The sequence below is a fragment of the Molothrus aeneus genome, chromosome 2 (assembly GCF_037042795.1).
Source record: "Molothrus aeneus isolate 106 chromosome 2, BPBGC_Maene_1.0, whole genome shotgun sequence".
NCBI lineage: Eukaryota > Metazoa > Chordata > Aves > Passeriformes > Icteridae > Molothrus > Molothrus aeneus.
Genome location: NC_089647.1, coordinates 15,082,820 through 15,103,950, shown reverse-complemented (window position 1 = coordinate 15,103,950; position 21,131 = coordinate 15,082,820). Strand labels below are relative to the sequence as shown.

General features: G+C 39.4%; 1 protein-coding gene across 1 annotated transcript in view; it reads right to left on the bottom strand.

Annotated features, from left to right (window-relative positions):
* UVRAG (UV radiation resistance associated) overlaps positions 1–21,131 on the bottom strand; it is an 88,214-nt gene that overhangs the window by 15,340 nt on the left and 51,743 nt on the right. Inside the window, exon 13 of the mRNA XM_066571957.1 lies at positions 15,824–15,902. Within this exon, the coding sequence (XP_066428054.1) occupies positions 15,824–15,902 (79 nt within the window). The remainder of the gene's footprint in view (positions 1–15,823; positions 15,903–21,131) is intronic.

The following is a 21,131-nucleotide window of genomic DNA, read 5'->3' as shown; positions in this document are numbered from 1 at the left end:
ATTCATAAAGCATTTCTTATACACCTTCCCTTAAGTTTAATTTTTTTAACATCCAACACCACACATGCAGGGCTAGTTAATCCACCTCATCCAATAAACAGTAAGGCACTGAACAACAGTCATAAAGACTGAATCCAGAGGAGGCCATGGAGATCCATCAAGGGTTGCTGGAGCACCTCTGCTCTGAAGACAGGCTGGGAGAGCTGGGGGTGTCCAGCCTGGAGTAGAGAAGGCTTTAGGGAGACCTCAGAGCCCTTTCCAGTGCCTAAAGGGGCTCCAAGAGCTGGAGAGGGACTTAGGACAAGGGCCTGAAATGACAGGACAAGGGGGAATGACTTCAAACTAACAGAGGACAGGGTTAGATGGAATACTGGGAAGAAATTCTTGGCTGTGAGGATGGCAAGGCCCTGGCATAGGTTGCCCGGAGAAGCTGGGGCTGCCTCAGGTTTGGAAGGATGGGGTCTCAAGGCCAGGTTGGATAGGGCCTGGAGCAACCTGACCTAGAGGGGGTTTCCCTGCCCATGGCAGGAGGGTGGAATTGGATGATCTTTAAGGTCTGTTCCAGTTCAAACCATTCTATGATTCCCTGTGACTTGTTACAGTAGGATTCACACAAGTACTTCTTAACATCAAAATCAATTTTAAAAAGAGAAAAATGTAGGGAGAAGCTGCTTTGCCCATAAGAATTAAGAGGGCAGGAAAACAAGAGCAGACAGAGGTAACCATGGGCTGTCTTGATTCTCATAAGAAATTGTTCAAATTTCAATTGTCACTATTAAAAGTCACCCATCTCCACACTAAGTTTCTACTGCAATAATTTTCAAAAGCAGCATTTTATTCAAGATTTTAAAGATCTGATTGTTTCTTCAGGATATTACAGACCCAGCCATCCAAAGATAATGGGCCTGTTTTAATTGAAGAGGTGTCCCAGACTTGTGTTCACATAGAACACCATGTATTCTCCACAGAACTTTGAGTAAATCATTAATGATGTTCCAGTGATAAAATATTAATTCTGATTTCTATACCAATATTTAGCTCCTATGCACAGCTTTGTTTTCCCAAGTGCTGCTCTCATGTTTGTTACTAACAACACTTACTCCACAGACACAAGATATAGGAGACAAGATGCATCATATTTTGTGAACAGTTCAAAGCAGAAGAATTTGAAGAATTATCTGTACAGAGAAATCTCAAGAAATAGGACAATACATTTACTTTAAGGCAAACTTCTCTATAGAAAACCAGATAATCATACCAGGGGGTATTATCTATTATACCTATATATTCCAAATCACAGAAAACCATAAATGTTAAAATAAGCTGCATTTAAAACAGTGGTTCTCAGAGCAAAAGGTAGATTTATTCTTAAAAAGCCTGTATTAGCTTTCTAAGAAAGTGTTTAAAGACTAAATTTCCTTTAAAAACTAATACCAACAAAACCACAGCATTAGCTGTAGGTGAGGCATGACAAACTGAAGTTAAATTATAACAAAATAGGCATAATTATTTTACACTCTAGGATGAGAAAAAATAATATTCAGCTGCTCCAGTTTCTACCTGTATTTCCTTCTCTGCAATGGTCTGAACTTACACTGGAAGGTGAGTGAGTGAACCAGCAGTGAACAGCTCCAATCTGAGCATCTCTACTCCACTGCCAACCAAACAGCTTCTAAGGATTCATTTCATCAACTGGACTGTTAGACTTAAAAATCATGACCTAAAATCATGTTAGACAACAGAAAAGTTTACTGCCTTCCTAAAGGTAACAATTCCACAGCAAAAATATTCATTCATCAAATCTACCAGTAGAGATACATCATTTGTTAACTAACTAAAATACAAATCTGCAAAAGTTCAGTTACTTTCCTATAAAGTCTATAAGAAGTACTAGGACTACTGTGGTTTTTCAATCAAGTTGGCTTTAAAAGAAACCATTTAGTTATCTTTCTATTGCTGGGTAATTGCAGGTTGCACCCAAGATCAAAATTAGGAGGTTTGCCATTCTATGCCTGCTCTTAAGAAAAACAATGATATCCTGCATTTATGTGCAAAAAACAACTGTCCAATTCCTATCCTAATTCTTGCAGCACTATTTCATAACTAATGGTATACAAGCATATACATTTACTTCCAGCCAGAAACCACAGAGTACCTGGGCTCAATTATCTTTTTTTTTTTTTTTTGGGGAGAGTGCAGAATGACTCCAATTCTAACCTCATCTGTTCATCATTTCTCATATTGCTTCCCCAGCCATATTCATCTTGTTCTAAGCCATGTGGAAGCTGTCTAACAGCCAGAATATGTTATTAAAGCTCAAAATAGCAGCCCCTTTAGTACATATTGTGCATAATATTCAAGTCTATGCCAAAATCTGCTGTATTTTGGACTTCCCTTAGTCCCCACTGCAGGCAACTGGTTCTTGATGCTGTAGCAGTACCTGTACCTACACAACAGGTGGACTCAACCCACTATTACACTATGCAAAGATCTTGCAATATTAAGGCAGTCAAAAACAATTTTGAATTATTTTCAGCTATATGAGGAGTTTCTCCTGATAGCATTAAGAATTTCAAAAAACCATCTGTTCCACAAATGTGAAAACCTACAGAGAAAAAAAGAACCAAAACTATTGTTTCAATCAAATTTGCAGAGCTGGTTACAAGCCAAGCATTTGCACAAGGTTTTCAGAGAATGTCAAACACCGAAATATTAAGAATGTCAAACAGAAATATTAAGTTTTAGAAGTTTTAATAAAATGACATAGTTAATTGTTTTACAAGATCCTGGGTGACTTTGTCAGAGTAGGATAGAACACTGGCACAGATTCAGATTACTAAGCACTGCAATAAAGAAAACGGGAAGTGTTGTTATAATGCCTGTTGCTATATAAACAACTATGGGGGATCACTGAAATAAGGCCTGCTGCTATATAAACAGTTGTGTGTGTTTATATCTTTTGGGAGCAATTATAAATTTTTTTTCTTGCCTTTGTTTTATTGAATCTGGCTAGTTGTTCTAGCTCTGAATGCCTATGTGGGTTTACTGAAAAACCCTTATGCTACAACATTACTGAAACATGTTGTGGTATCAACAGCTGTTCAGACAATGTACCTCCAAACTAAGCATCTAAATATCATTTTCATTTTTCACACTTAAACAAAAGGGTTTTTTAAACTTTTTTAAGATTCTTGGGGAAGTGGGAGTTGAAAAAAGAAAAATAACCACTGTGATTATAACAAGTCTTGAATTTCTCAATCTTGCTTCTAGAAGGAGCAAATAGAGGACTGCTACAGTAGTGACAACCCTCACCCAAGCAAGAGGAAGTGCTCAAATATAACAGCTATTTCAAAAGATATTATGACTTATCTTTATATGCCTGTGTCCATCTCCCAGAGTTACACCTGAAAAGCAGTTGTTTACTTTGCAACTCACTCAAGAGTATTAAACTAACAAGAAAGCAAGTTACATCCACATCCTTGAAGACCCATGTCCTTCATTAATCCATTGAGCGTACTCTTTCAAATTCCACAAGCCAACCCAGCGTACCTAAAGCCTTCACTAAAACCATCTTAAAAGACTCCCACCACAATTTTGATATAGCAATAGCAAATAAGGCACACAAACAGCAACCAAAGCAGTAAGAGGAGGTAACTGCATTTTATGCTATACCATTGAAGGATAATTACAATCAATAATTTTAAAAGCACGCTTAGTCTGAACTAACCTGATTTGTCCCACATTTACAAGGGAGATGATGCTATCAATAAGATAATTTCCACTTAATCACAAAATCCTAGAATGGTTTGGGTTGGAAAGAACTTTTAAAGTCATCCAGTCCTTACCATGCCACCATGGGCCTAGATACCTTCCACTAGATCACACTGCTCTGAGACCTGTCCAGCCTGGCCTCAAACACTTCCAGGGATGGGGCAGCCACAGCTTCTCTGGACAACCTGTGCCAGGGCCTTACCACTCTCACAGCCAAGAATTTCTGCCCAATATCCCATCTAAACCTGCCCTCTGGCAGTGGGAAGACATTCTCCCTTGTTCTGTCATTCCAGTCCCTCTCCTGGTCTCTTGAAGCCCCTTTAGGCACTGGAAGGGGCTTTAAGGTCCCCCTGGAGCATTCCCTTCTCCAGGCTGAACCCCCAACTCTCCTGGCTGTCTCCAGAGCAAAGGGACTCCAGCCCTTGGAACATCTCTGTGGCTTCCACTGGACTTGCTCTAACAAGTCCATGTCCTTGTGATGTTGAGGGCCCTCACTCTCTCACTCTGACCTGTAAGAGTGATAACTAACACTGGAGATGCTACACAGTCCCTCGACCAAGACAGTCACTAGTACAGCTCAGAAAAGTTCATCTCTACATTAGAGCAAAATGCCCTCACAGAGCTCTGGCTGATTCAGCTCTCACAAACTGCATCAAATTGAGATGGAAACTTTTTCTCACCACTGGTTCCTCCTGCCCCAAGAACAGCCTGTCTCCTTTCCTCTCCTCTTAGCCTGGAGAATTTTAATTCACTTCCATCTGAAAGGCAGGGGAAATTCATGCATGAAGTCTACATACAGGAATGGTTCAGAAGTGATCAGGGAAACTATATTCTCATCTGATAACAGACCTAATTCCCTTTTACTTCTTTGATTTGTCCTGGAATTACATTAAGCTGCTTCTTCCTCTTGCATTCACCAAAACACAAAGTCTGATCTTTATTTAAAGACAGCAGCAGCCTCAATTCTAAATGCACAGCAACTTGTACTATTGTGCCAAACATTTATGAAGCAGTTTTCTTCTTATTCTTAAAACTTCAGCAATATTTAATACTGGATTTTTGGTTTCAATAGTGTTTATTGGAGATAGACCTCAAGAAAATAAGGAAATAGGAGTATGTGTTTGAGTTCATGTAGAACACACTGTAGAACTGAACATTCAGATACGCCAAAAAGCTGCATTTCCTCAAGAACTCTCTCACTGCTATACATTAAACTCTTCTTGAGAGTGAACACAACACCCCTCTAGAGAGGTCTCAAACATTAACCTTCATGATTTCAGTCTGGTGTCCAGTAAGGGGAACCATTGTCAAAGATAGGCTGGGAGAAACAGCCACTCATATAAGTATTCCTGTAACACTTAGCAGTTACTGGGCTTGTTACAAAAGCCAACATATATGGGGCCCCATGCCCATAAAGGTACACCTCATATGCCATGACTGTTTCATAAAAGAACATTTAAAAAGGCAATTTAGAAGATAGAGCAGTTACCAGCCTCCAAAAAGTTTCCCCTACTTCCCAGTGAAGCACTCAAATAACTAAAACCATGTTTACTGCAGTCTTGCTGCATTTATAGCTTGATGAGATGAAACTATAGAGTACATTTTCTGACCTGAATCTCTAAAGTACAATCTTTACAGATTCAGGTCAGAGCTTCTCAAAAGGGTTCAGTATCACTAACTGATGTTCACTGGAAATTGATGTTCACTGTTTATAGGAAATGGGTACCCTCATTTCCTATGACTTCATTCATCTTGAGCTTTTGTATTAAAAATCATTACACTGGGCACAGAACAAGAGGTCAGACATGCAAAAGTCAAAAGGGGAAAGATAAGTAACAATTCTGTGCCTCCATCTTAAACATTAAATTTTGTCTGTGTGTTTAACTCCCCAAATGTAATCTGCATACCTGAAGTTTGCTTTTTACCTATATATGAACCTGTGAATATCAGAAGGGCAATATTCTCAGGGAATACCATGGTATGTACAGAGAACTCTCCCACCCTGTCCTGGATGGAAATCAGAGAAAATGTATGGTTTGGGTTATAGTGCTACACACTCCTCTTCCACTTCTCTGTTTCTTTCACATTGTAATAAATCCACTCCAAAACCAGGTAATTTTCATATATGACACCAGTCCAGCTCTACCCTCTACCTTAAGATGTTACAGGAAAGGAACCCGCAGAATTATTTCAGTGGGCAAACAATGAGCTCCATTAGATGTTGTAAAATCTTTCAGCTATTTGCTCTTTCATGTGTTGGGAAAGCCCTTGTTTTAAAATGGGGGAAATTGAGCTTCTGGCCATTCATTCATCCAGGCTTATGACCCCTGCTCTTTCGGGTGAAAAGGTTTTTGCTTCAAGAAAGCTTTACTCAAAGAGCAAGTGATTCAGCCCATGACACAGAGCTTAAATGGAAGAGGAATCTGGGGACTCTCTGCTCCCAGCCACATCTTGCATTTCAGCTGAACTGCTTTCCAGGTATCTGTTACATTACTGTCAGTGAACAAAACAGACTGACTTCTAAAAAAATATTAGATTGTGAATCAAATGGGAAGCCCTCTCATTTGAGGAACAGAATGAACAGTTTAACCTATGAAAAACTTGCTTCCTATCAGGATAACACCAGCATTCAGTGAACTCCACTTGGCAGTAAGACACACCAACACAGGAAATGGTTTCCCATATGATGGATGATATTTCAAACTTAAAAGCTGAGGTCAGAGAGCATAAACCAAGGACAGTTCAGCACTGGTCTTCCTGAAAATGTCAACTTATACTTGCTAAATTGAAGCAGAGCTTGTTTTTTTTTTTCCTAATTACACAATATTAACTTCATGAATTACACACAAGGCCAGCAAAGAGAGATGAAATAACCCCTTCAGTATTTCCAGTCTCTTGAAAAACAAAACACTTTAAAGTTCTGGATTTCCAAACATTCTGGACTGACCAAAAAGTGAATGAGCCCATACATATCAGAGCCTGTTATTCCATTTGTTGGAGAGCAACTTGCTCTAAACTTCAACCCCAGTATATAAAAAACCTGAAAGGCATTTATGGATGATTAAGTAGCTGACATACCAAAAGTGTTCAAAATAGGTTCTGTGCCCTGATGTGCCAAATCTTATGCACAGAAGTATGAGACCAACCCTGACCAAGGAGGACAAAACATACATATTAAACTATACAACAGAATAACACAGAATGTGAGGAGAAACGTGAAAATAACAGAAGCTCAAGGGAAAAAAAATCTAAACTCCACAAGACACAGATTGTCACTTACTTGCAAATAAGAGATAAGAAGAGTTTTTATGCATTAAAGCAAGTGAAGTTTTAAGAAATAAGGTGCATTTTACCATAATTTCTCTTTCCTACTAAGAAATGGGCCACATGGCAGAAAGAGAGAAGGCTCTGAAGGAAGAAACAGGCTTACCAAGCAGGACCTGGAAATCCACAGATGTGAACACTTTACATTTGAATGTCCAGCTTTGCCTCCAGTGCACACATCCAACTTGTTAAGAAAAACTATACAACTGCAGCTTTTTCCTACACTCATACATTGTGCCAGGGCTTGATAACAAATTTCCCACCTCCTTATCTCTTTCAATTTTGTAACATGGAACTTATATACACTATAAAGCAGCTGAACCTGGCAGACAACATGTGTTTATGTCAGATTAATTATATCAGGAATTCATTTGTCTATTGATTACTCAATTTTGGTTCTCTTTTAAAAACATTTTTTTTAGGAAATTTTTTAGTCTGAAGAACTAATGCACAGAGATGATGACAGCTACACAGTACAAACGCTATGTAACACACATAAAATGCCTGCAAGGCTGGTCCCACAAAATCATTTTGGAGGACTGACTCTAAGCACAGCTGGTGATGCTGCCTCTCCTATTCATAGAAACCCAGAACAGCTGGGGTTAGAAAGGACTTTTAAGCTCACCCAGTCCTAACCCCACCACCATGGGCCTAGATACTTTCCACTAGATCAGATTGCTTCAAGATCTGTCCAGCCTGGCCTCAAAACACTTCCAGGGATGGGGCAGCCACAGCTTCGGTGGACAGCCTGTGCCAGGGCCTCACCACTCTCACAGCCAAGAATTTCTGCCCAGTATCACATCTAACCCTGCCTCTGGCAGTGGGAAGCCATTCACTCTTGTCCTGTAACTCCAGGCTCTTCTCCAAAGTCCCTCTTCAGCTCTTGGAGCCCCTTCAGGCATTGGAAGGGGCTCTGAGGTCTTCCTAAAGCTGTCTCTTCTCCATCTGAACAACCCAAGCTCTCCCAGCCTGTCCATACATGAAAAGTGCTTCATCCCTCCAGTGACCCAATCACACTGGTCATCCCACCACAGCTGCAGGAGCCTCCAGCACTGCCTAGGCTTAGGCTGAAGGTGCCAGGATCTGTACAGGTCGAACACCCAAGATCTGCTCCTTCACAGAGCAAGTTAATATTGGTCTTTGCATACAGACAAGGGATAGGCAGGCTTTCAGCTGAATGAAAGCCAGGACTTCAGTTACAGCTAATCCAGCCTCATTTTTTCTTGGCATGGGTGATAGGAAAGGGAAAAAGAAAGCCTTTCCAAAGAGTTTGCACAAAACATGTATAAATTCCCCAATTCTAAATGATCTGGCTAAGTATCAGCTCAGTGTTACCCTAGGAAAGTTTCAGGAATTAAACCTCTCCTAAGAGCTTTTGGCTCTACCCAGCTGGAGAAAGTACTTTGTGGTGTTTCAGGTGCAGTCCCTTCCTCTACATTTTGAAATGAAAGCCTGGCACTTGACAAGACAAGGACTAGACTCTGGCTTCAACCTATGCTCTTTTAAGAACACTTTTCCGTACATAGCTGAACTGGCCTTGGATTCAGACAGTGCATTCTTTCTGAACTGTGTTTTATGATCTTAGTTTAGGGGCCTCATAAAAGATGTAGAGTGCAAGTCACAGTATCCTGCACTCAAAGGGCCATAACCACTGCATATACACCACTACTCACAGAATTCTTTAAAGACACTTCTGTTCCTTAGTGTTTATTGACAAAACAAATTTCTAGACCTAACATTTCTGCTGTTCAACTTCCCATGGAAAAGCTTTTAGTTTGTGTTATAGAGCTGATTTTCTCTCATGTTTGATAGCCTATAGAACCAGAAACTGAACCTCTTGCCTCATTTCATGTTTAACAGCTGAGTTTCAGTTCAGCCTCTTACATATGGCACTAGTACATAAGCAACTTTAAATGCAGGTATTAGGAAGAAGGCACTTGAACTACACCTATGATATAGCAAGAATTTTGGTTTTCTTCTATGGTTCTGTGAATGTTACTTTGTGCATTAGACAAGCAACTCACCCACAAAGCAGCACTCCCAGGAAAGCAGCACTGGCTGCTCAGCTTCTCAAGCAGATTACACAAAGCATGTAAATGCCACCTGCCACCATGTGGACACGGTGGCCATGGACACACAAGAGGAGGGCCAGACATTAGTTACTTACCTGGATCTGTACTCTATTGATGAGAAAAAGAACCTTGGGGGAGCTGACAAGAGAGTGATTTATTTTTTTTTCATACCAAATAGCAAAGTTCATGTGTTGCTAATGACTGTCAGATGAAAGCAGAGCTATTCTTTGGCCAGAGCTGAGCAAGTGATGCCGATGTGAATAGGAGTATCAGTCTAACACAACACAGTATTGGTCTGACAAAACAAATGAGGATGAGAAAAGAAGCCTTCCCTGTGAAACAACCATGAGCACAGCATTCCGGCTGAACAGAAGAAAAAATAACCTTATTTCATACAGTGTAAGGTTTCACTAAACTTGGAAGTGATGCCTGGAAGGTGATGCTCTGTCTGACACCATATGCAGAGACTCTGCTAACAAACACAACTATGAACTTTTTACATGGATAGACAGGGATAGGAAAAGGGGAAGAGATTTAAACTAAAAGAGGGGAGATTTAGATTAGATACTAGAAATAAATTCCTTACTCAGAAGGTGGTGAGGCCGTGGCACAGGTTGCCCAGAGAAGCTGTGGCTGCCCCATCCCTGGAAATGTTCAAGGCCAGGTTGGACAGGGCTTGGAACAACCTGGTCTAGGGTTGGTGTAAGGAGGGTGTTGGTCTAGGGAAGGTGTCCCTGCCCATGAACGAGATGGTCTTCAAATTCCCTTCCAACTCAAACTGTTGTATGATTCTATGAACTGAGGTTAGACTAGACACATTCACTCCTTGGGTTGGCTGTAGGAAAACAAAGAGTTGTCAAATGGTCCAAATTATTTGACACCTGGTTTTACAAGTCTACTTTTCAAGAGCCAAATTATTTAGACAAGGACAGAACACCACCGCTCCTGAGGCCATGTCAAATAAAGCCAGATGGAGATAGTGACCAAGGTCACAGCAAAAGAATAAAAGGGGTCTCACAACAGTCATACAGATGCCCTCTGGTTCTGTGGTAAAGCTGAGATAAGACTTAGAATAAGATATCCAGAAGATTAAGAAGCAAATTAATTTGATGTCCTTCAGTGGCTGACTGAAATAGCAAATCATGTGAGACTTAGAGTGAAAATAACTTCACTGCCCCCTGCAAGAAAATAGCTGCAGTAAACTCCCTTCTCACTGGTACCTAAAGAAACCAGCTTTACAGCTCTGTTGAAATTATGTCCTCTACAAGCAATCTGGGAACTGGACAAGAAATAATGCCTGTCAAGTATTATGCAAGAGACAACCTCTGGAATACCTAAAGAAATTGGAACTTTGATGAACAAGAATGACATGCTCTCCTCAATGGCTACACATCATAAATGCATGCATTACACATAATGACCAATACAGGACAGAAATAATTTAATATAGAATCACAGAATTGTTTGGGTTGGAAGGGACCTTCAAGCTCATCTAATTCCAAGCCCCTGCCATGGGAGCGACACCTTCTACTAGGCCAGGCTGCTCCAAGGCCCATCCAACCTGGCCTTGGCCACCTCCAGGGATCGGGCAGCCACAGCTTCTCTGAGCAACCTGTGCCAGGGCCTCACCACCCTCAATTTTCTGGGTATACAATTTTGAGCAAGTTATTTTCCCACAGTAACAATGTGTGTGCTCACTAGGGACTCACTCACCTCAGGGAGGATGGTCAGTAAATTAAGATCAACTCATCATGAAGAACCTACACTGAAGTCAGGCTGAAGCAATTAAGGCTCTGGGAATGAAGGAAAGAGACAGCAAAGCAGCCACTAAAGCAGCAATAAAGATGCTTTCTTTTTACAGACCTGAGACTCAAAACTCAAAGCCACTGCACTCTCAATAACCCCTACTTCAAAGTTTAAAAAATTAATTAAATTATTGAGATGAAAAAACCTAGAGCAGCAAGACCACTGCTCAAGCACTTGTGAGAGCTCAGATTCACAAGGTCCATGTCTCTGCCCCAGCAGAAGTGGGTGCCATTCACATTGTTCAGAACAAAGACAACTCTGAGAGCTGCCATTTTGACCCTGTTCTCTGTTCACTTATCACCCACAAAAAACTTCACCAAACTCCAAGGATTTCCTAATATTCATCCACCATAACAAGAGGTTTTCATGGTGTAATCTCAATTACTCCACTGTGAATACCAGGACGAGAGTTCACGTCTTTCTCCTACTAAAGCCTCAGCTTCCTCAGATACTCCATATACATCCCTAACTTAGGAGCTACAGGGTTTGTGGGGCTAGTACTTGCTGAATGCTCTCCCAGTGTCTAATGCTTTGGAGAGCTGTGCAATTCACTCCCATTTTTAGCAACTCTATTGCACTTCACCTTTGACAATTATAGTGAATCTTTTTTGTAGGTATTATTAGACGTGACTAATTTATCTTTGAAAAAAACCCTGCATTTCTATGCTAGTGAGAGTCAAACAGCTGAAATCTTAAATGGAAATTTACAGCCTTAGATAATGTTATCCAACTCAAAAAGCTCCTCTGTGAACTTTGTGAGGGATGCAATTTTACAAACAGAAAATATGGGTATTGAAACAATTCGTGCTCACAAACAGATGGAAGTTATTATGAACTCTCAGAATTAACACACATTGTTTCAACTTTGGAATGTAACAGCAAAGCAAGTTTCTCCAAAAAAAACTCCACCAAGCCAGCACTAGGCTGCTTCTAATTCCAGCTGAATTCTCCTGAGTACAAGATGTGGTTTCCAGTGTTATTATCCTGCTGTTTTACAAAACAGTACCCCTTTATCTCTAGAAGAGTTTTTATGTCAGTAATTTTATTTAATATCAATCCCATCTCACTTCTGCCACACTCACATTTCTTCTTGCTGCCAGAATTCCAGGTAATTGTAAAAGGAAAAAAAATCTGTGAAATCAGGGAAGCTTATACAAATAACTTCAAAGTATCTCTTAAGTTGATTGAATTTTTCTGGGCTCTTTGTCACAGTGTTCAACACTTGCATGAATGATTCAAGTGAGGTGATAGAGACCCAGGCTCCTGTTTTCATGCTCCAGCGAAGTCACCACTATTCTTCCCAGGCACCTCCAGTCTTCCCAGAGCACAGAGGGAATTAAGCAACCAATTTACATTTATTCCTGACAAAGAGGACTGGTTCTCTGAATTAAGGTAAACACCTTTGGGTGATGGTCTGGAGATAAGAGAGAGGCAGCTGCTCATTCTCTGTCCAAACTTAATTTTTCACACGTTCACAAGAACTACACATATCTGGACACTTTTCTGAAAGCAGCCATAACGTCTGCTAAAAGCTATGTAAATTCAACAGCTTCAGCATCCCAAGAAACATATAAGAACTCAGACAATCTTGGGTTTTTAGGTCAAGCCAGCCCCAGAGCAGAGGTTTTATGATGCATTTCTGCACATTACCTACCTGCTCTGCTTTCAGAGTGGAATTTCCCCTTGGCAGAACTATATAAAGCAGCAGTATTTGACCAAGGACATGAAAACAAAGGTGACTACAACAGTTTATGTGGACATTATAGCACTTTCACGATTAAATAAGTAGTAGGAGGACCCCCAGAAATTCCAATTTACTTTTATTATGTTTTTATATCCAACAGCATACAATCTCAAGCATTAACATGTGAACCACTAGTGTTCTACTAACCGCTTTGAAGTTTGGCCACTGACTGGCTCGCACCAGCACCAATGACCCCAAGTAGAGCTGGAAACTCTTTTTATACCATTACATACATAAAGCCTTCATTTACTTTTATAAATTTAAACATATGCCAGTGATTTCAGAAATCAACTGCAAGGAATTGGAAGGCAATCACATGGGTGAGTGACCGTGTGTTCAACCACCCAGAGTCCTTCAGAAACAGGACAAGAAAATCAGGATGAGATGTTTCAGTAGGTATAAGAGTAGTAACATCTTAAAGGTGACAAGTCAAGGAGATAAACAGGAAAACAAGTGAAGTGGTGAAAGTTTCTATAAAAAAATACTACAGGCACAAGTGTCAAGTAACCCAAACTATACAAACAGGAAAGACAACCACCCTGGCCTCAATGAAGAATTCATCATTTCAATGAAAACAATGACAGAGCTTCTGGCTTGCATCACATAACTGAATGGCAAACTCCAGAATAAGGTAAAGACAAAGAAGGGCTGAAAGGCAAAGCAAGCAGCATCACACTCACAAGTTACAGAATGAACTAGTAAGCAGAGATTAAGGAAAGTATTGTTTTGATAGTAATGAAGAGCAAAGCATTTGAGGGAAACACTAATCCCTTTTTCTCACTAATCTTCCCTCTGGAGGTCAAGTGTGAACAGCTGGCTGCCATTACCAATACCACCAACACGGAGGCGTAGTCTAAGATACATTAACAGCCTGGCTAAGCCAATTTCCAAGATTAGTAGGACTCGATTAACTTTGTCTTAAGATATTTTAGCCTTTAAGTAATTTCAGAGGTTATTGTCCAAAATACACTAAGCATGGGCAAGTCTGGAAAATGGTAAATGCAATCCAAGCTTAAAAAACAAACAACACAGAAAGACTCAGAAGCTTTACTTCAATTTGGGATAAGGAATGGCAAAAAAAATGATGGAAGAGAAAAGTGGAAAAACAAACAAGACTAGTAGAAACTAAGCATAAAAAGGTCAGATTTTTCCAGAATAAAACTGTAAGACTAATGTAATTTCAAACAGTTCAGAAACAGAAATGTCATATTTCTCTTGGAATTTAAATCTCTTGGCATTTTCTGCTATAATATGCTCACAAGCATGCTGGAGAAATGGCATATTGATGAAGTACAAGAGAATACAGAGAAAGTACTCTTCGGGTGTAATAAAGAATGGTTCATGACTACAACTGAAGTGCTGGCAAAATGGGACTCCACCTGGAATAACAGAACCCCAGTCCTATCCAATATTTTTATTAGGTAATCTGGATAGGGCATAGGCTCAGGTACAGCCAGCATAAAGCTGAGACTGAGTTCTCAGCTTTTTTTTTTTTTTTTTTGCCACCAAAGCAGAAACATGATTAAGAACAAGAAAGTTCTTCTTTAAGAATACATTCAAGGTACAGGATATAAAATGTGAATTAAACAAATCACCTGCTGTGACAGCTGCAGCTGGTCTGAAGCTGCACAGATAAATTTGGCGATAACAGAACCCCAACTCGACCAGCCTAGTTTGTTAAGGAGTAGAAGTAAACAAGTCCCCAGGAAGACAATGTTGGATTCAATCTCCAACAGGGGAGCCCAGCCAATCCCATTCAATCCTGAATGCAGACATCAGCTGGCCAGTGAGCTGGGTGGTGCTGAGACCCCGACCACTCAGGCGTTCAAGCATGGGAAATTTGAAACCCTCATACAAGGGGCTGTCCATCAATAAACGTTGGCTGTTGTCACTTGAACTCAGTGTGTTCAGTCCTGTGCCTGTCTCCAGAACTGCAACAAACGTAACAACCTGCACAAATTCAGAATGGACTGTTGTGTTGCTGTGCAGGAGATACCTTGGGCTGTTGGTTGCACAGAATCATAAGTTTTACTCTGCTAGGCTTTTAAGAGTACAAACCTATTAGAACCCAATGAACTGGAAATAAAAGAACAAGATTTGGGAAGCATTTCTCCCATCCTACTCAATGTTTTGAAAGCAACAGTTGCTCACTGTATCCAGCTTTGGGCATTGCATTTCAAGAAAAATGTGTATTCAGGTGGAGAATCTGAGACAAGAGAAGAGTTGAAAAGTGGTTTTTCAATGCATAAAAGTTTGCAAAATGGAAGAGACCTAAATGGATCAGATAATTATAATATATAAACAAAGGCAAGACAGGTTTGGACCCAATGTCAGAAATTAGCTGTCTTTAGTGGCCAAGACAGTCAAGCACTGGAACTTAGCAGTACTTATATCACAAGTTTTTCTTCACCAGAACATCACCAGGGACAGCATAAAAGCAGATGACCCTGTCCTAGGACTACATACCAATTGAAACAGCCAGGCCTCTTTAAGACCAGCTTTCTTAACATTCTCTGAATTCCATACCAAATGTGTTAGCTGCAGTTAATACTGCCACCTCAAATACAAGTATGCAAAGTCTCTTCCATTTTTCAGAGTAATAGGTGTTGGGTTTTTTTTAATACGTTAAAAACAAGGAAGTAAGGTTGATTAGAGAACTTTTTAAATAAAAGTCACATTTGCAATACTTCATATTTTACATGTATTGTGTTTTCTTATAAGGGTAGAATACTAATTGAAGTAATAATACAGCAAGATTAAAGACACATGAGCAAGAACTACATGAATAGATCTTCAAGTACAACAGAATAAAAAAATGAGACTATTTACAGTTTTCAAAACAGTGTGAAGTCTATAGATGAATAGAATGTACTATTTGAAAAGGAAAATATTCATTATTATCTGGCAAGTCATTCTCTAAGCACCACAGAAGAAAATTGCAAGCACAAACCTGAAGATAGGAGAAAATTATGTTTTCAAGGATATTTTTCTTAGTTCACAGGTTTTTACCACAGAGAGCAGCATCACAGGACAGCACATGCACATTCACGTCATACTGAGCAGAGAATACATATAAATAATAAAAAGTAATCTCAAGTGTACCAACCTGTGCTATATTTTTGTTGAGAAGATAAACTCCATATTCAAATTGAAGCTTCTCCCCTCCTTTTGCATATAAAGGAAATCTGACGGGAAAAAAAAGGGGAGGTGAGGGAAAGCATTTAAGGTGAAATTATTCAGATGCTTATGTAAACATCAAAAAGCCCCAGATTCCTTTTCCGAGAAGGTAAAAATTGAAAAAGCTTCCTTTTCTGACTCTCCCAGGAACCCCTCCATAGGATGTATTTAGGAACCCCCTGCAACTCCAGTCAATCAGCATTTAACAACTGATGCCAAAACTCAGCTACGGAATTCCATTTTTTAAAGTATTTGAGGTTTTTAAAGAACACTTTATGATTCTCCCAGGGCTGCAACATCCCTCTCACCAATCAAAGTGTAATTTCAGAAGCACACAGCACAATTCCAGATCCCACATTATCCCTCTGCATTCACTCAGTCACACTTGGTTAGCTCATTTCCAAACAGAAAGAATGTTTTTTAAAAGTTGTTCTTTTTTGATCATTATCCTGTGATTGACAGAGCACAAAGCCCTTTACACAGAGAAGAAATTTGCAGGCTCACTTAGCAGAACAACATTCAGAATAGAAGTGATTCCTTTCAACAAACTTCACACATGCACCAAAGGCTTGAGTCACAGCATCATAGATCACTATAGCCCTTGCAAACATTTCATTACTGATCTTTATTTTTCCTACATAATAAATATTGCTCACCATTCTAAATATAAATTTGATACTACATTTGATATACCCAAATGTATCCAATAGCTTGTAAGAACATAGCATAGCACTGCTGCATGAGACAAGAGAACTAAAACATTAGTCCCTTAAATACGGAAACTCTTTGACGGTTTCTGCATTAAAGAATATAGTTCTGTACATCTGCTTAAAGAACCTCCTGCTTAAGTGAAGCAGTTCTCAAACAGCTTTAACAGCTGTACACTGCGCTTCTAAGGATTGTCTTTTGACTCCTCCTCAGCACCAGAGGTTATGAGGTCATCATGATGTCATCATGATGTCATCATGGTCAATTCAGCAGTTCTTATGGAAACTACAGCATGAATCAAGTTTTTGCCTTTTCATGAACCATGTCCTGCAGCTCCTAATCAAGATGCTGAATGAATTATCCACATAAGCCACACCCTACGGCAGAAACTAAGGTCTCCCTCAAATATAAGATAACAAATACAGGAGATCAATATCTACTAGAAACAACACACATTCTGGAGAGGTGATTAGGCAAGGTGAATTTTATCATCCATCAGCCCCACAGTAGATTACATTTGTAATTTTAAGAATTATACAGTGTCATGAAAGCTAAAGGTTAACAAGTCACAATCACAGCAGATCAAACTGTCAGCTTCAGGTTTTCTGCTACTTTCAAACTTGCTAAGTCTCTTTAAGCTGAGGAACATTAAAATCTCTGTGAATACTATATATCTAGCTAATCTTGCTTGATAGATCTATAAATCAAACTAGTTTCCCATGCAAGAAAATGAAACTTTCCCAAATGCTACAAAAATTCTGCAACACATTATTCTAAGTGCAAAATACAAAGCAAGAGGAATTCATTTCACTATCTCCAATTACACTACCCTAACAGAGCAAGGGTTAGATTTAAAGAATAACTTTACAATTAACAGTCTACAACTAACCCATTTTTTTACAATAAAAGCACCATTAGCAACACAAACCATGATTCCCTAGAAAGCAGCATTTCATGAAGTCACTGGTAACAGGAACCATGCATTCTATTTTTAGACACAGAGCTCTTTGATCCATGCAGTATATAAAGGGGGTAGAAACTGGTTTATGGTGCTCACTGACATCTCCCACACACAGATTCTTTTGAAAGGGAAAATCAGGCTTTTCTGCTTATCACATTGATCTTGCTTCTTTGCCAATATTCAGATTTTTATCCTCTAACTTCCACTAATTAATCTTGAAAAGCTTTAAACCACGTACATCCTCAGGTCAGCTTTCACAACATAGTCACTAAATTAAAATCTTGAGAACTGCCAGCGGATGTCTCTGCATATACACATTTATGACTCAAGAGAAAAATATTACTAGGTTTTATGCCTCTCTCTTTGTGTTTTATCTTGCTTGCCCATTAAGCCTGATCACAAGCAATAAACTCAAGGAACCCAATAATTTTATACAGTGCTTCAGTGAGTATAATTGAATCTAACTTGAACTGCTGCCTCCCTGTGTGAAGTTCTTCTTGTCCACTCCACAGAAAAGCATCGACCGTAAGCTCGATCCCTCCCTTTGGCATGCTGCAAAAACCTGAGTCTGCTGTGTAAGGATTTAGTTATACTAAATACTTTTGAAAAACACTATTTTAGTGTTTTTATAATCACAAAATGCATAATAAAATTCAAAATGGCATCTGCCTACCTATTCTACTCCCAAGCGCACTTTCCCTCTTTCCATTCTTGCTGATATATTTGGGGGAAAAAATCACTAAGCTCCTTTAAAGCAAAACACAGACACTTATTCTGAGATTAAAAATTTAAATAAGTGTGATATGTTTAGTGGAAAGAATCAGAAAACACAAGCTATAGGTACCCTTTCTACAATCAACAGAAAAGATTATCTGAGAGAAGTTATCAAGTGTTGGAAATTTGTTCTCAGTCCAGAACAGAGCTCAGAAGTTGAGCTCTGGTCCTCCTGGTAAGAGCAGTACTTACACACTCTAGGAAACCATGCGTCTGCCATGTGAACAGTCAGGAATTATGAACAAAACAGCTTCAGCTCAGTGAGGATCAACATGCGCCTTTGTAAAAATATGTTGTCATTTACATACAGCTAGGAAATACGACATTTCAATAGCATGTAGACTTCTTAAAATACAGTGCTAACACACCCTGAGTTTACAGAAGATGATCTGTTTCTGTATATAAAGAGACAGGCAATGCAGCAATAGTAGTTTTAATAGTGATTTGTAACAAAGATCCTGGTTTAGAGAAGATTAACCTGACGCAAGAAAAAATCCACCATGTTTAGTAACTTGTACAGGTTCACCCCATTTGGAGCTGTTTCTGTATCTTAGGTATTATTATGTATAATACCTAATATTATGTATATTAGGTATTCCCATTGCCTTCAAGACATGTCAGCAAAGGTAGGAGCCTGTACTGGGGAAAAGCAACAAGAACTAGGAGTGATTAAGGGAATAATCAGCCAGCAGGCATGCATAAAGGTGGCTTTAGGATCTAAGAGAATTGTGCCAAAGATGCTGAAATTAAACAAGCCCCACTGTGAATTCAGAAGGTGGAGAGCTCTGGATTAGAGTGATCCAAAACTGCACTCTGGAATGATTTGAACCACATGGTCAATATTTGCTTTGAAGGTTTAAGGTAACATAAAGAAAATTCTTAATCTTAAAAGCTTACATTTGTTTTGGGAGTCTCATGTTTTGCTTATTTAATCCTATAGGACTGTGACAAACACTAAGTTTTTACTAATGTTTTTTGAGTCATGTTCTGTTTTATAGGGCTCACTGGGATACAAGTCAGATGATCAGTGTTACCCAGCTGCATCATAATACGTATCTACAATTAACCACAAAACACTTGCAGGACATTTTTAGGCACACAGCTCATATCCCCTTCCATGGCACATCACTTTGGACAAAACCTGTGTTTTTCTATGGTGGTGTCACCATGAATGAACAGTTTCTCCCCTGGTGAACCAACACCATGGTGTTCAAGACTCAAGCATTCCCAGTCCCACAGAAGAAGGGGTTTTGATTGTCATTTCTTACAGATGATGAAAAAAAATTAAATAAAATAAACTCAAAATAATAGAAGCAGATAAAAGACACTTTTAATCATCTCTGAATAACTTGATTTTAGCGGAGCTTAAAACAGAGATGACAATTCATATGCCCTAACCTTACCTCTCTCATTCTCACCCACTTGACTTCTCTCCCATCTCTCCTGCTTGGAGGGTCCCCAAGAATAAGCCCCCCCTCTCTACCTGCAATCTTAATTTCAGCAAGTCATTATCTACCGCTTTATTTCGATCCATTCCCTGTTAATTCCTGCCACACTTCCTAAGCAGACATCAGCTACTGGATAAAGAACTCTTCAGCTTAAAATTTGTTTTTCTATCAAAATCATCTAGTATTCAAATATTTAAACCTATGGAGGACCTGCTGATGTGCAATGAGTAAGGAAACAAGTGTGAGCAGGTCAAGGCTCAATAGAGTTGTGAAAAAGAAAAAGCAAGGCAGAGGTTACGTGCTTGGTTTACAGTTACCCTAATGGTTCAACATCAAGTCAGACTTTTAAACAAAAAACAGGGCTGAAAGTCTACCTGTAATCCACACTGAAACTACAAAACCAGCACATTACCATCTACAATGGAATTAAGTTTTGAATTCAAGGACCTCACAACACTCCACAAATGCTACGTTTTTAAATAGTTTGAATATTTGCATTAAAAAATATCATTGATAGGTATCAAGTTTAAATGTACCCAACTACACCATCAACAGGACTCTTGGGGAGCTGTAACTTTGCTTAGTCTAATTAGACTTTATTCTACCATGGCATTTAATCAAGTAGAATGCTCTGTAGACAAAAGAAACACATGTAACTCTAAGAAACTTAAAAGCAAACTATAATAATAATCTCATCACAGTAAATCACATCAAGGTTACAAAGACTAGACAGGATACTAAATTATCCACTCTGGTTTAAAAGTCTTTCTATTAAAAAAGATAAGCCCAGTATATGTGTTTCCAGTCAATATGAAAAACCAATGGTGGCTGGTTGTCAGCATTTCCACTCCATTTGACTCATGCACATGCAAACAGCTGAACAGAAATCTCAGTGTCAAACTGAAACAAATTCCAATTTTCAGTTCAAGGAGGATTCCTGGGTATGTCTAAACACATTCGTGGTCTGGTGGCAGTACAGGAGCAGCAGACAAGATTTCAGATGAACACTTTTGCCACTTGTGCTTGTCTAGGGGCCTAAAGGCATTTCTGCTAGAAGTCAGCTCTGTAATTCTACGGGATCCCTGCAGGATCTGATCCAGAGGCTGCAGCCCACCCCATGAGGCCCCAAGCCACTGCTCCGTGTTGCTGTTCATCCAGACACAAGGAGATTATCCTGTAATCATAAAGCTATAGGCACAAAGAAGCCTAATGTATCACCTCTAAGGCAAGTTCAAACCACCCTGTACACTCAGCTATCATAACAGTTTCCTCTAAAACATCATCCTTCCTGGGGGTAGGAAGGCTGTTTAAGTCACTTTCCACTGTTAATTTAAGTCTTTTCCACG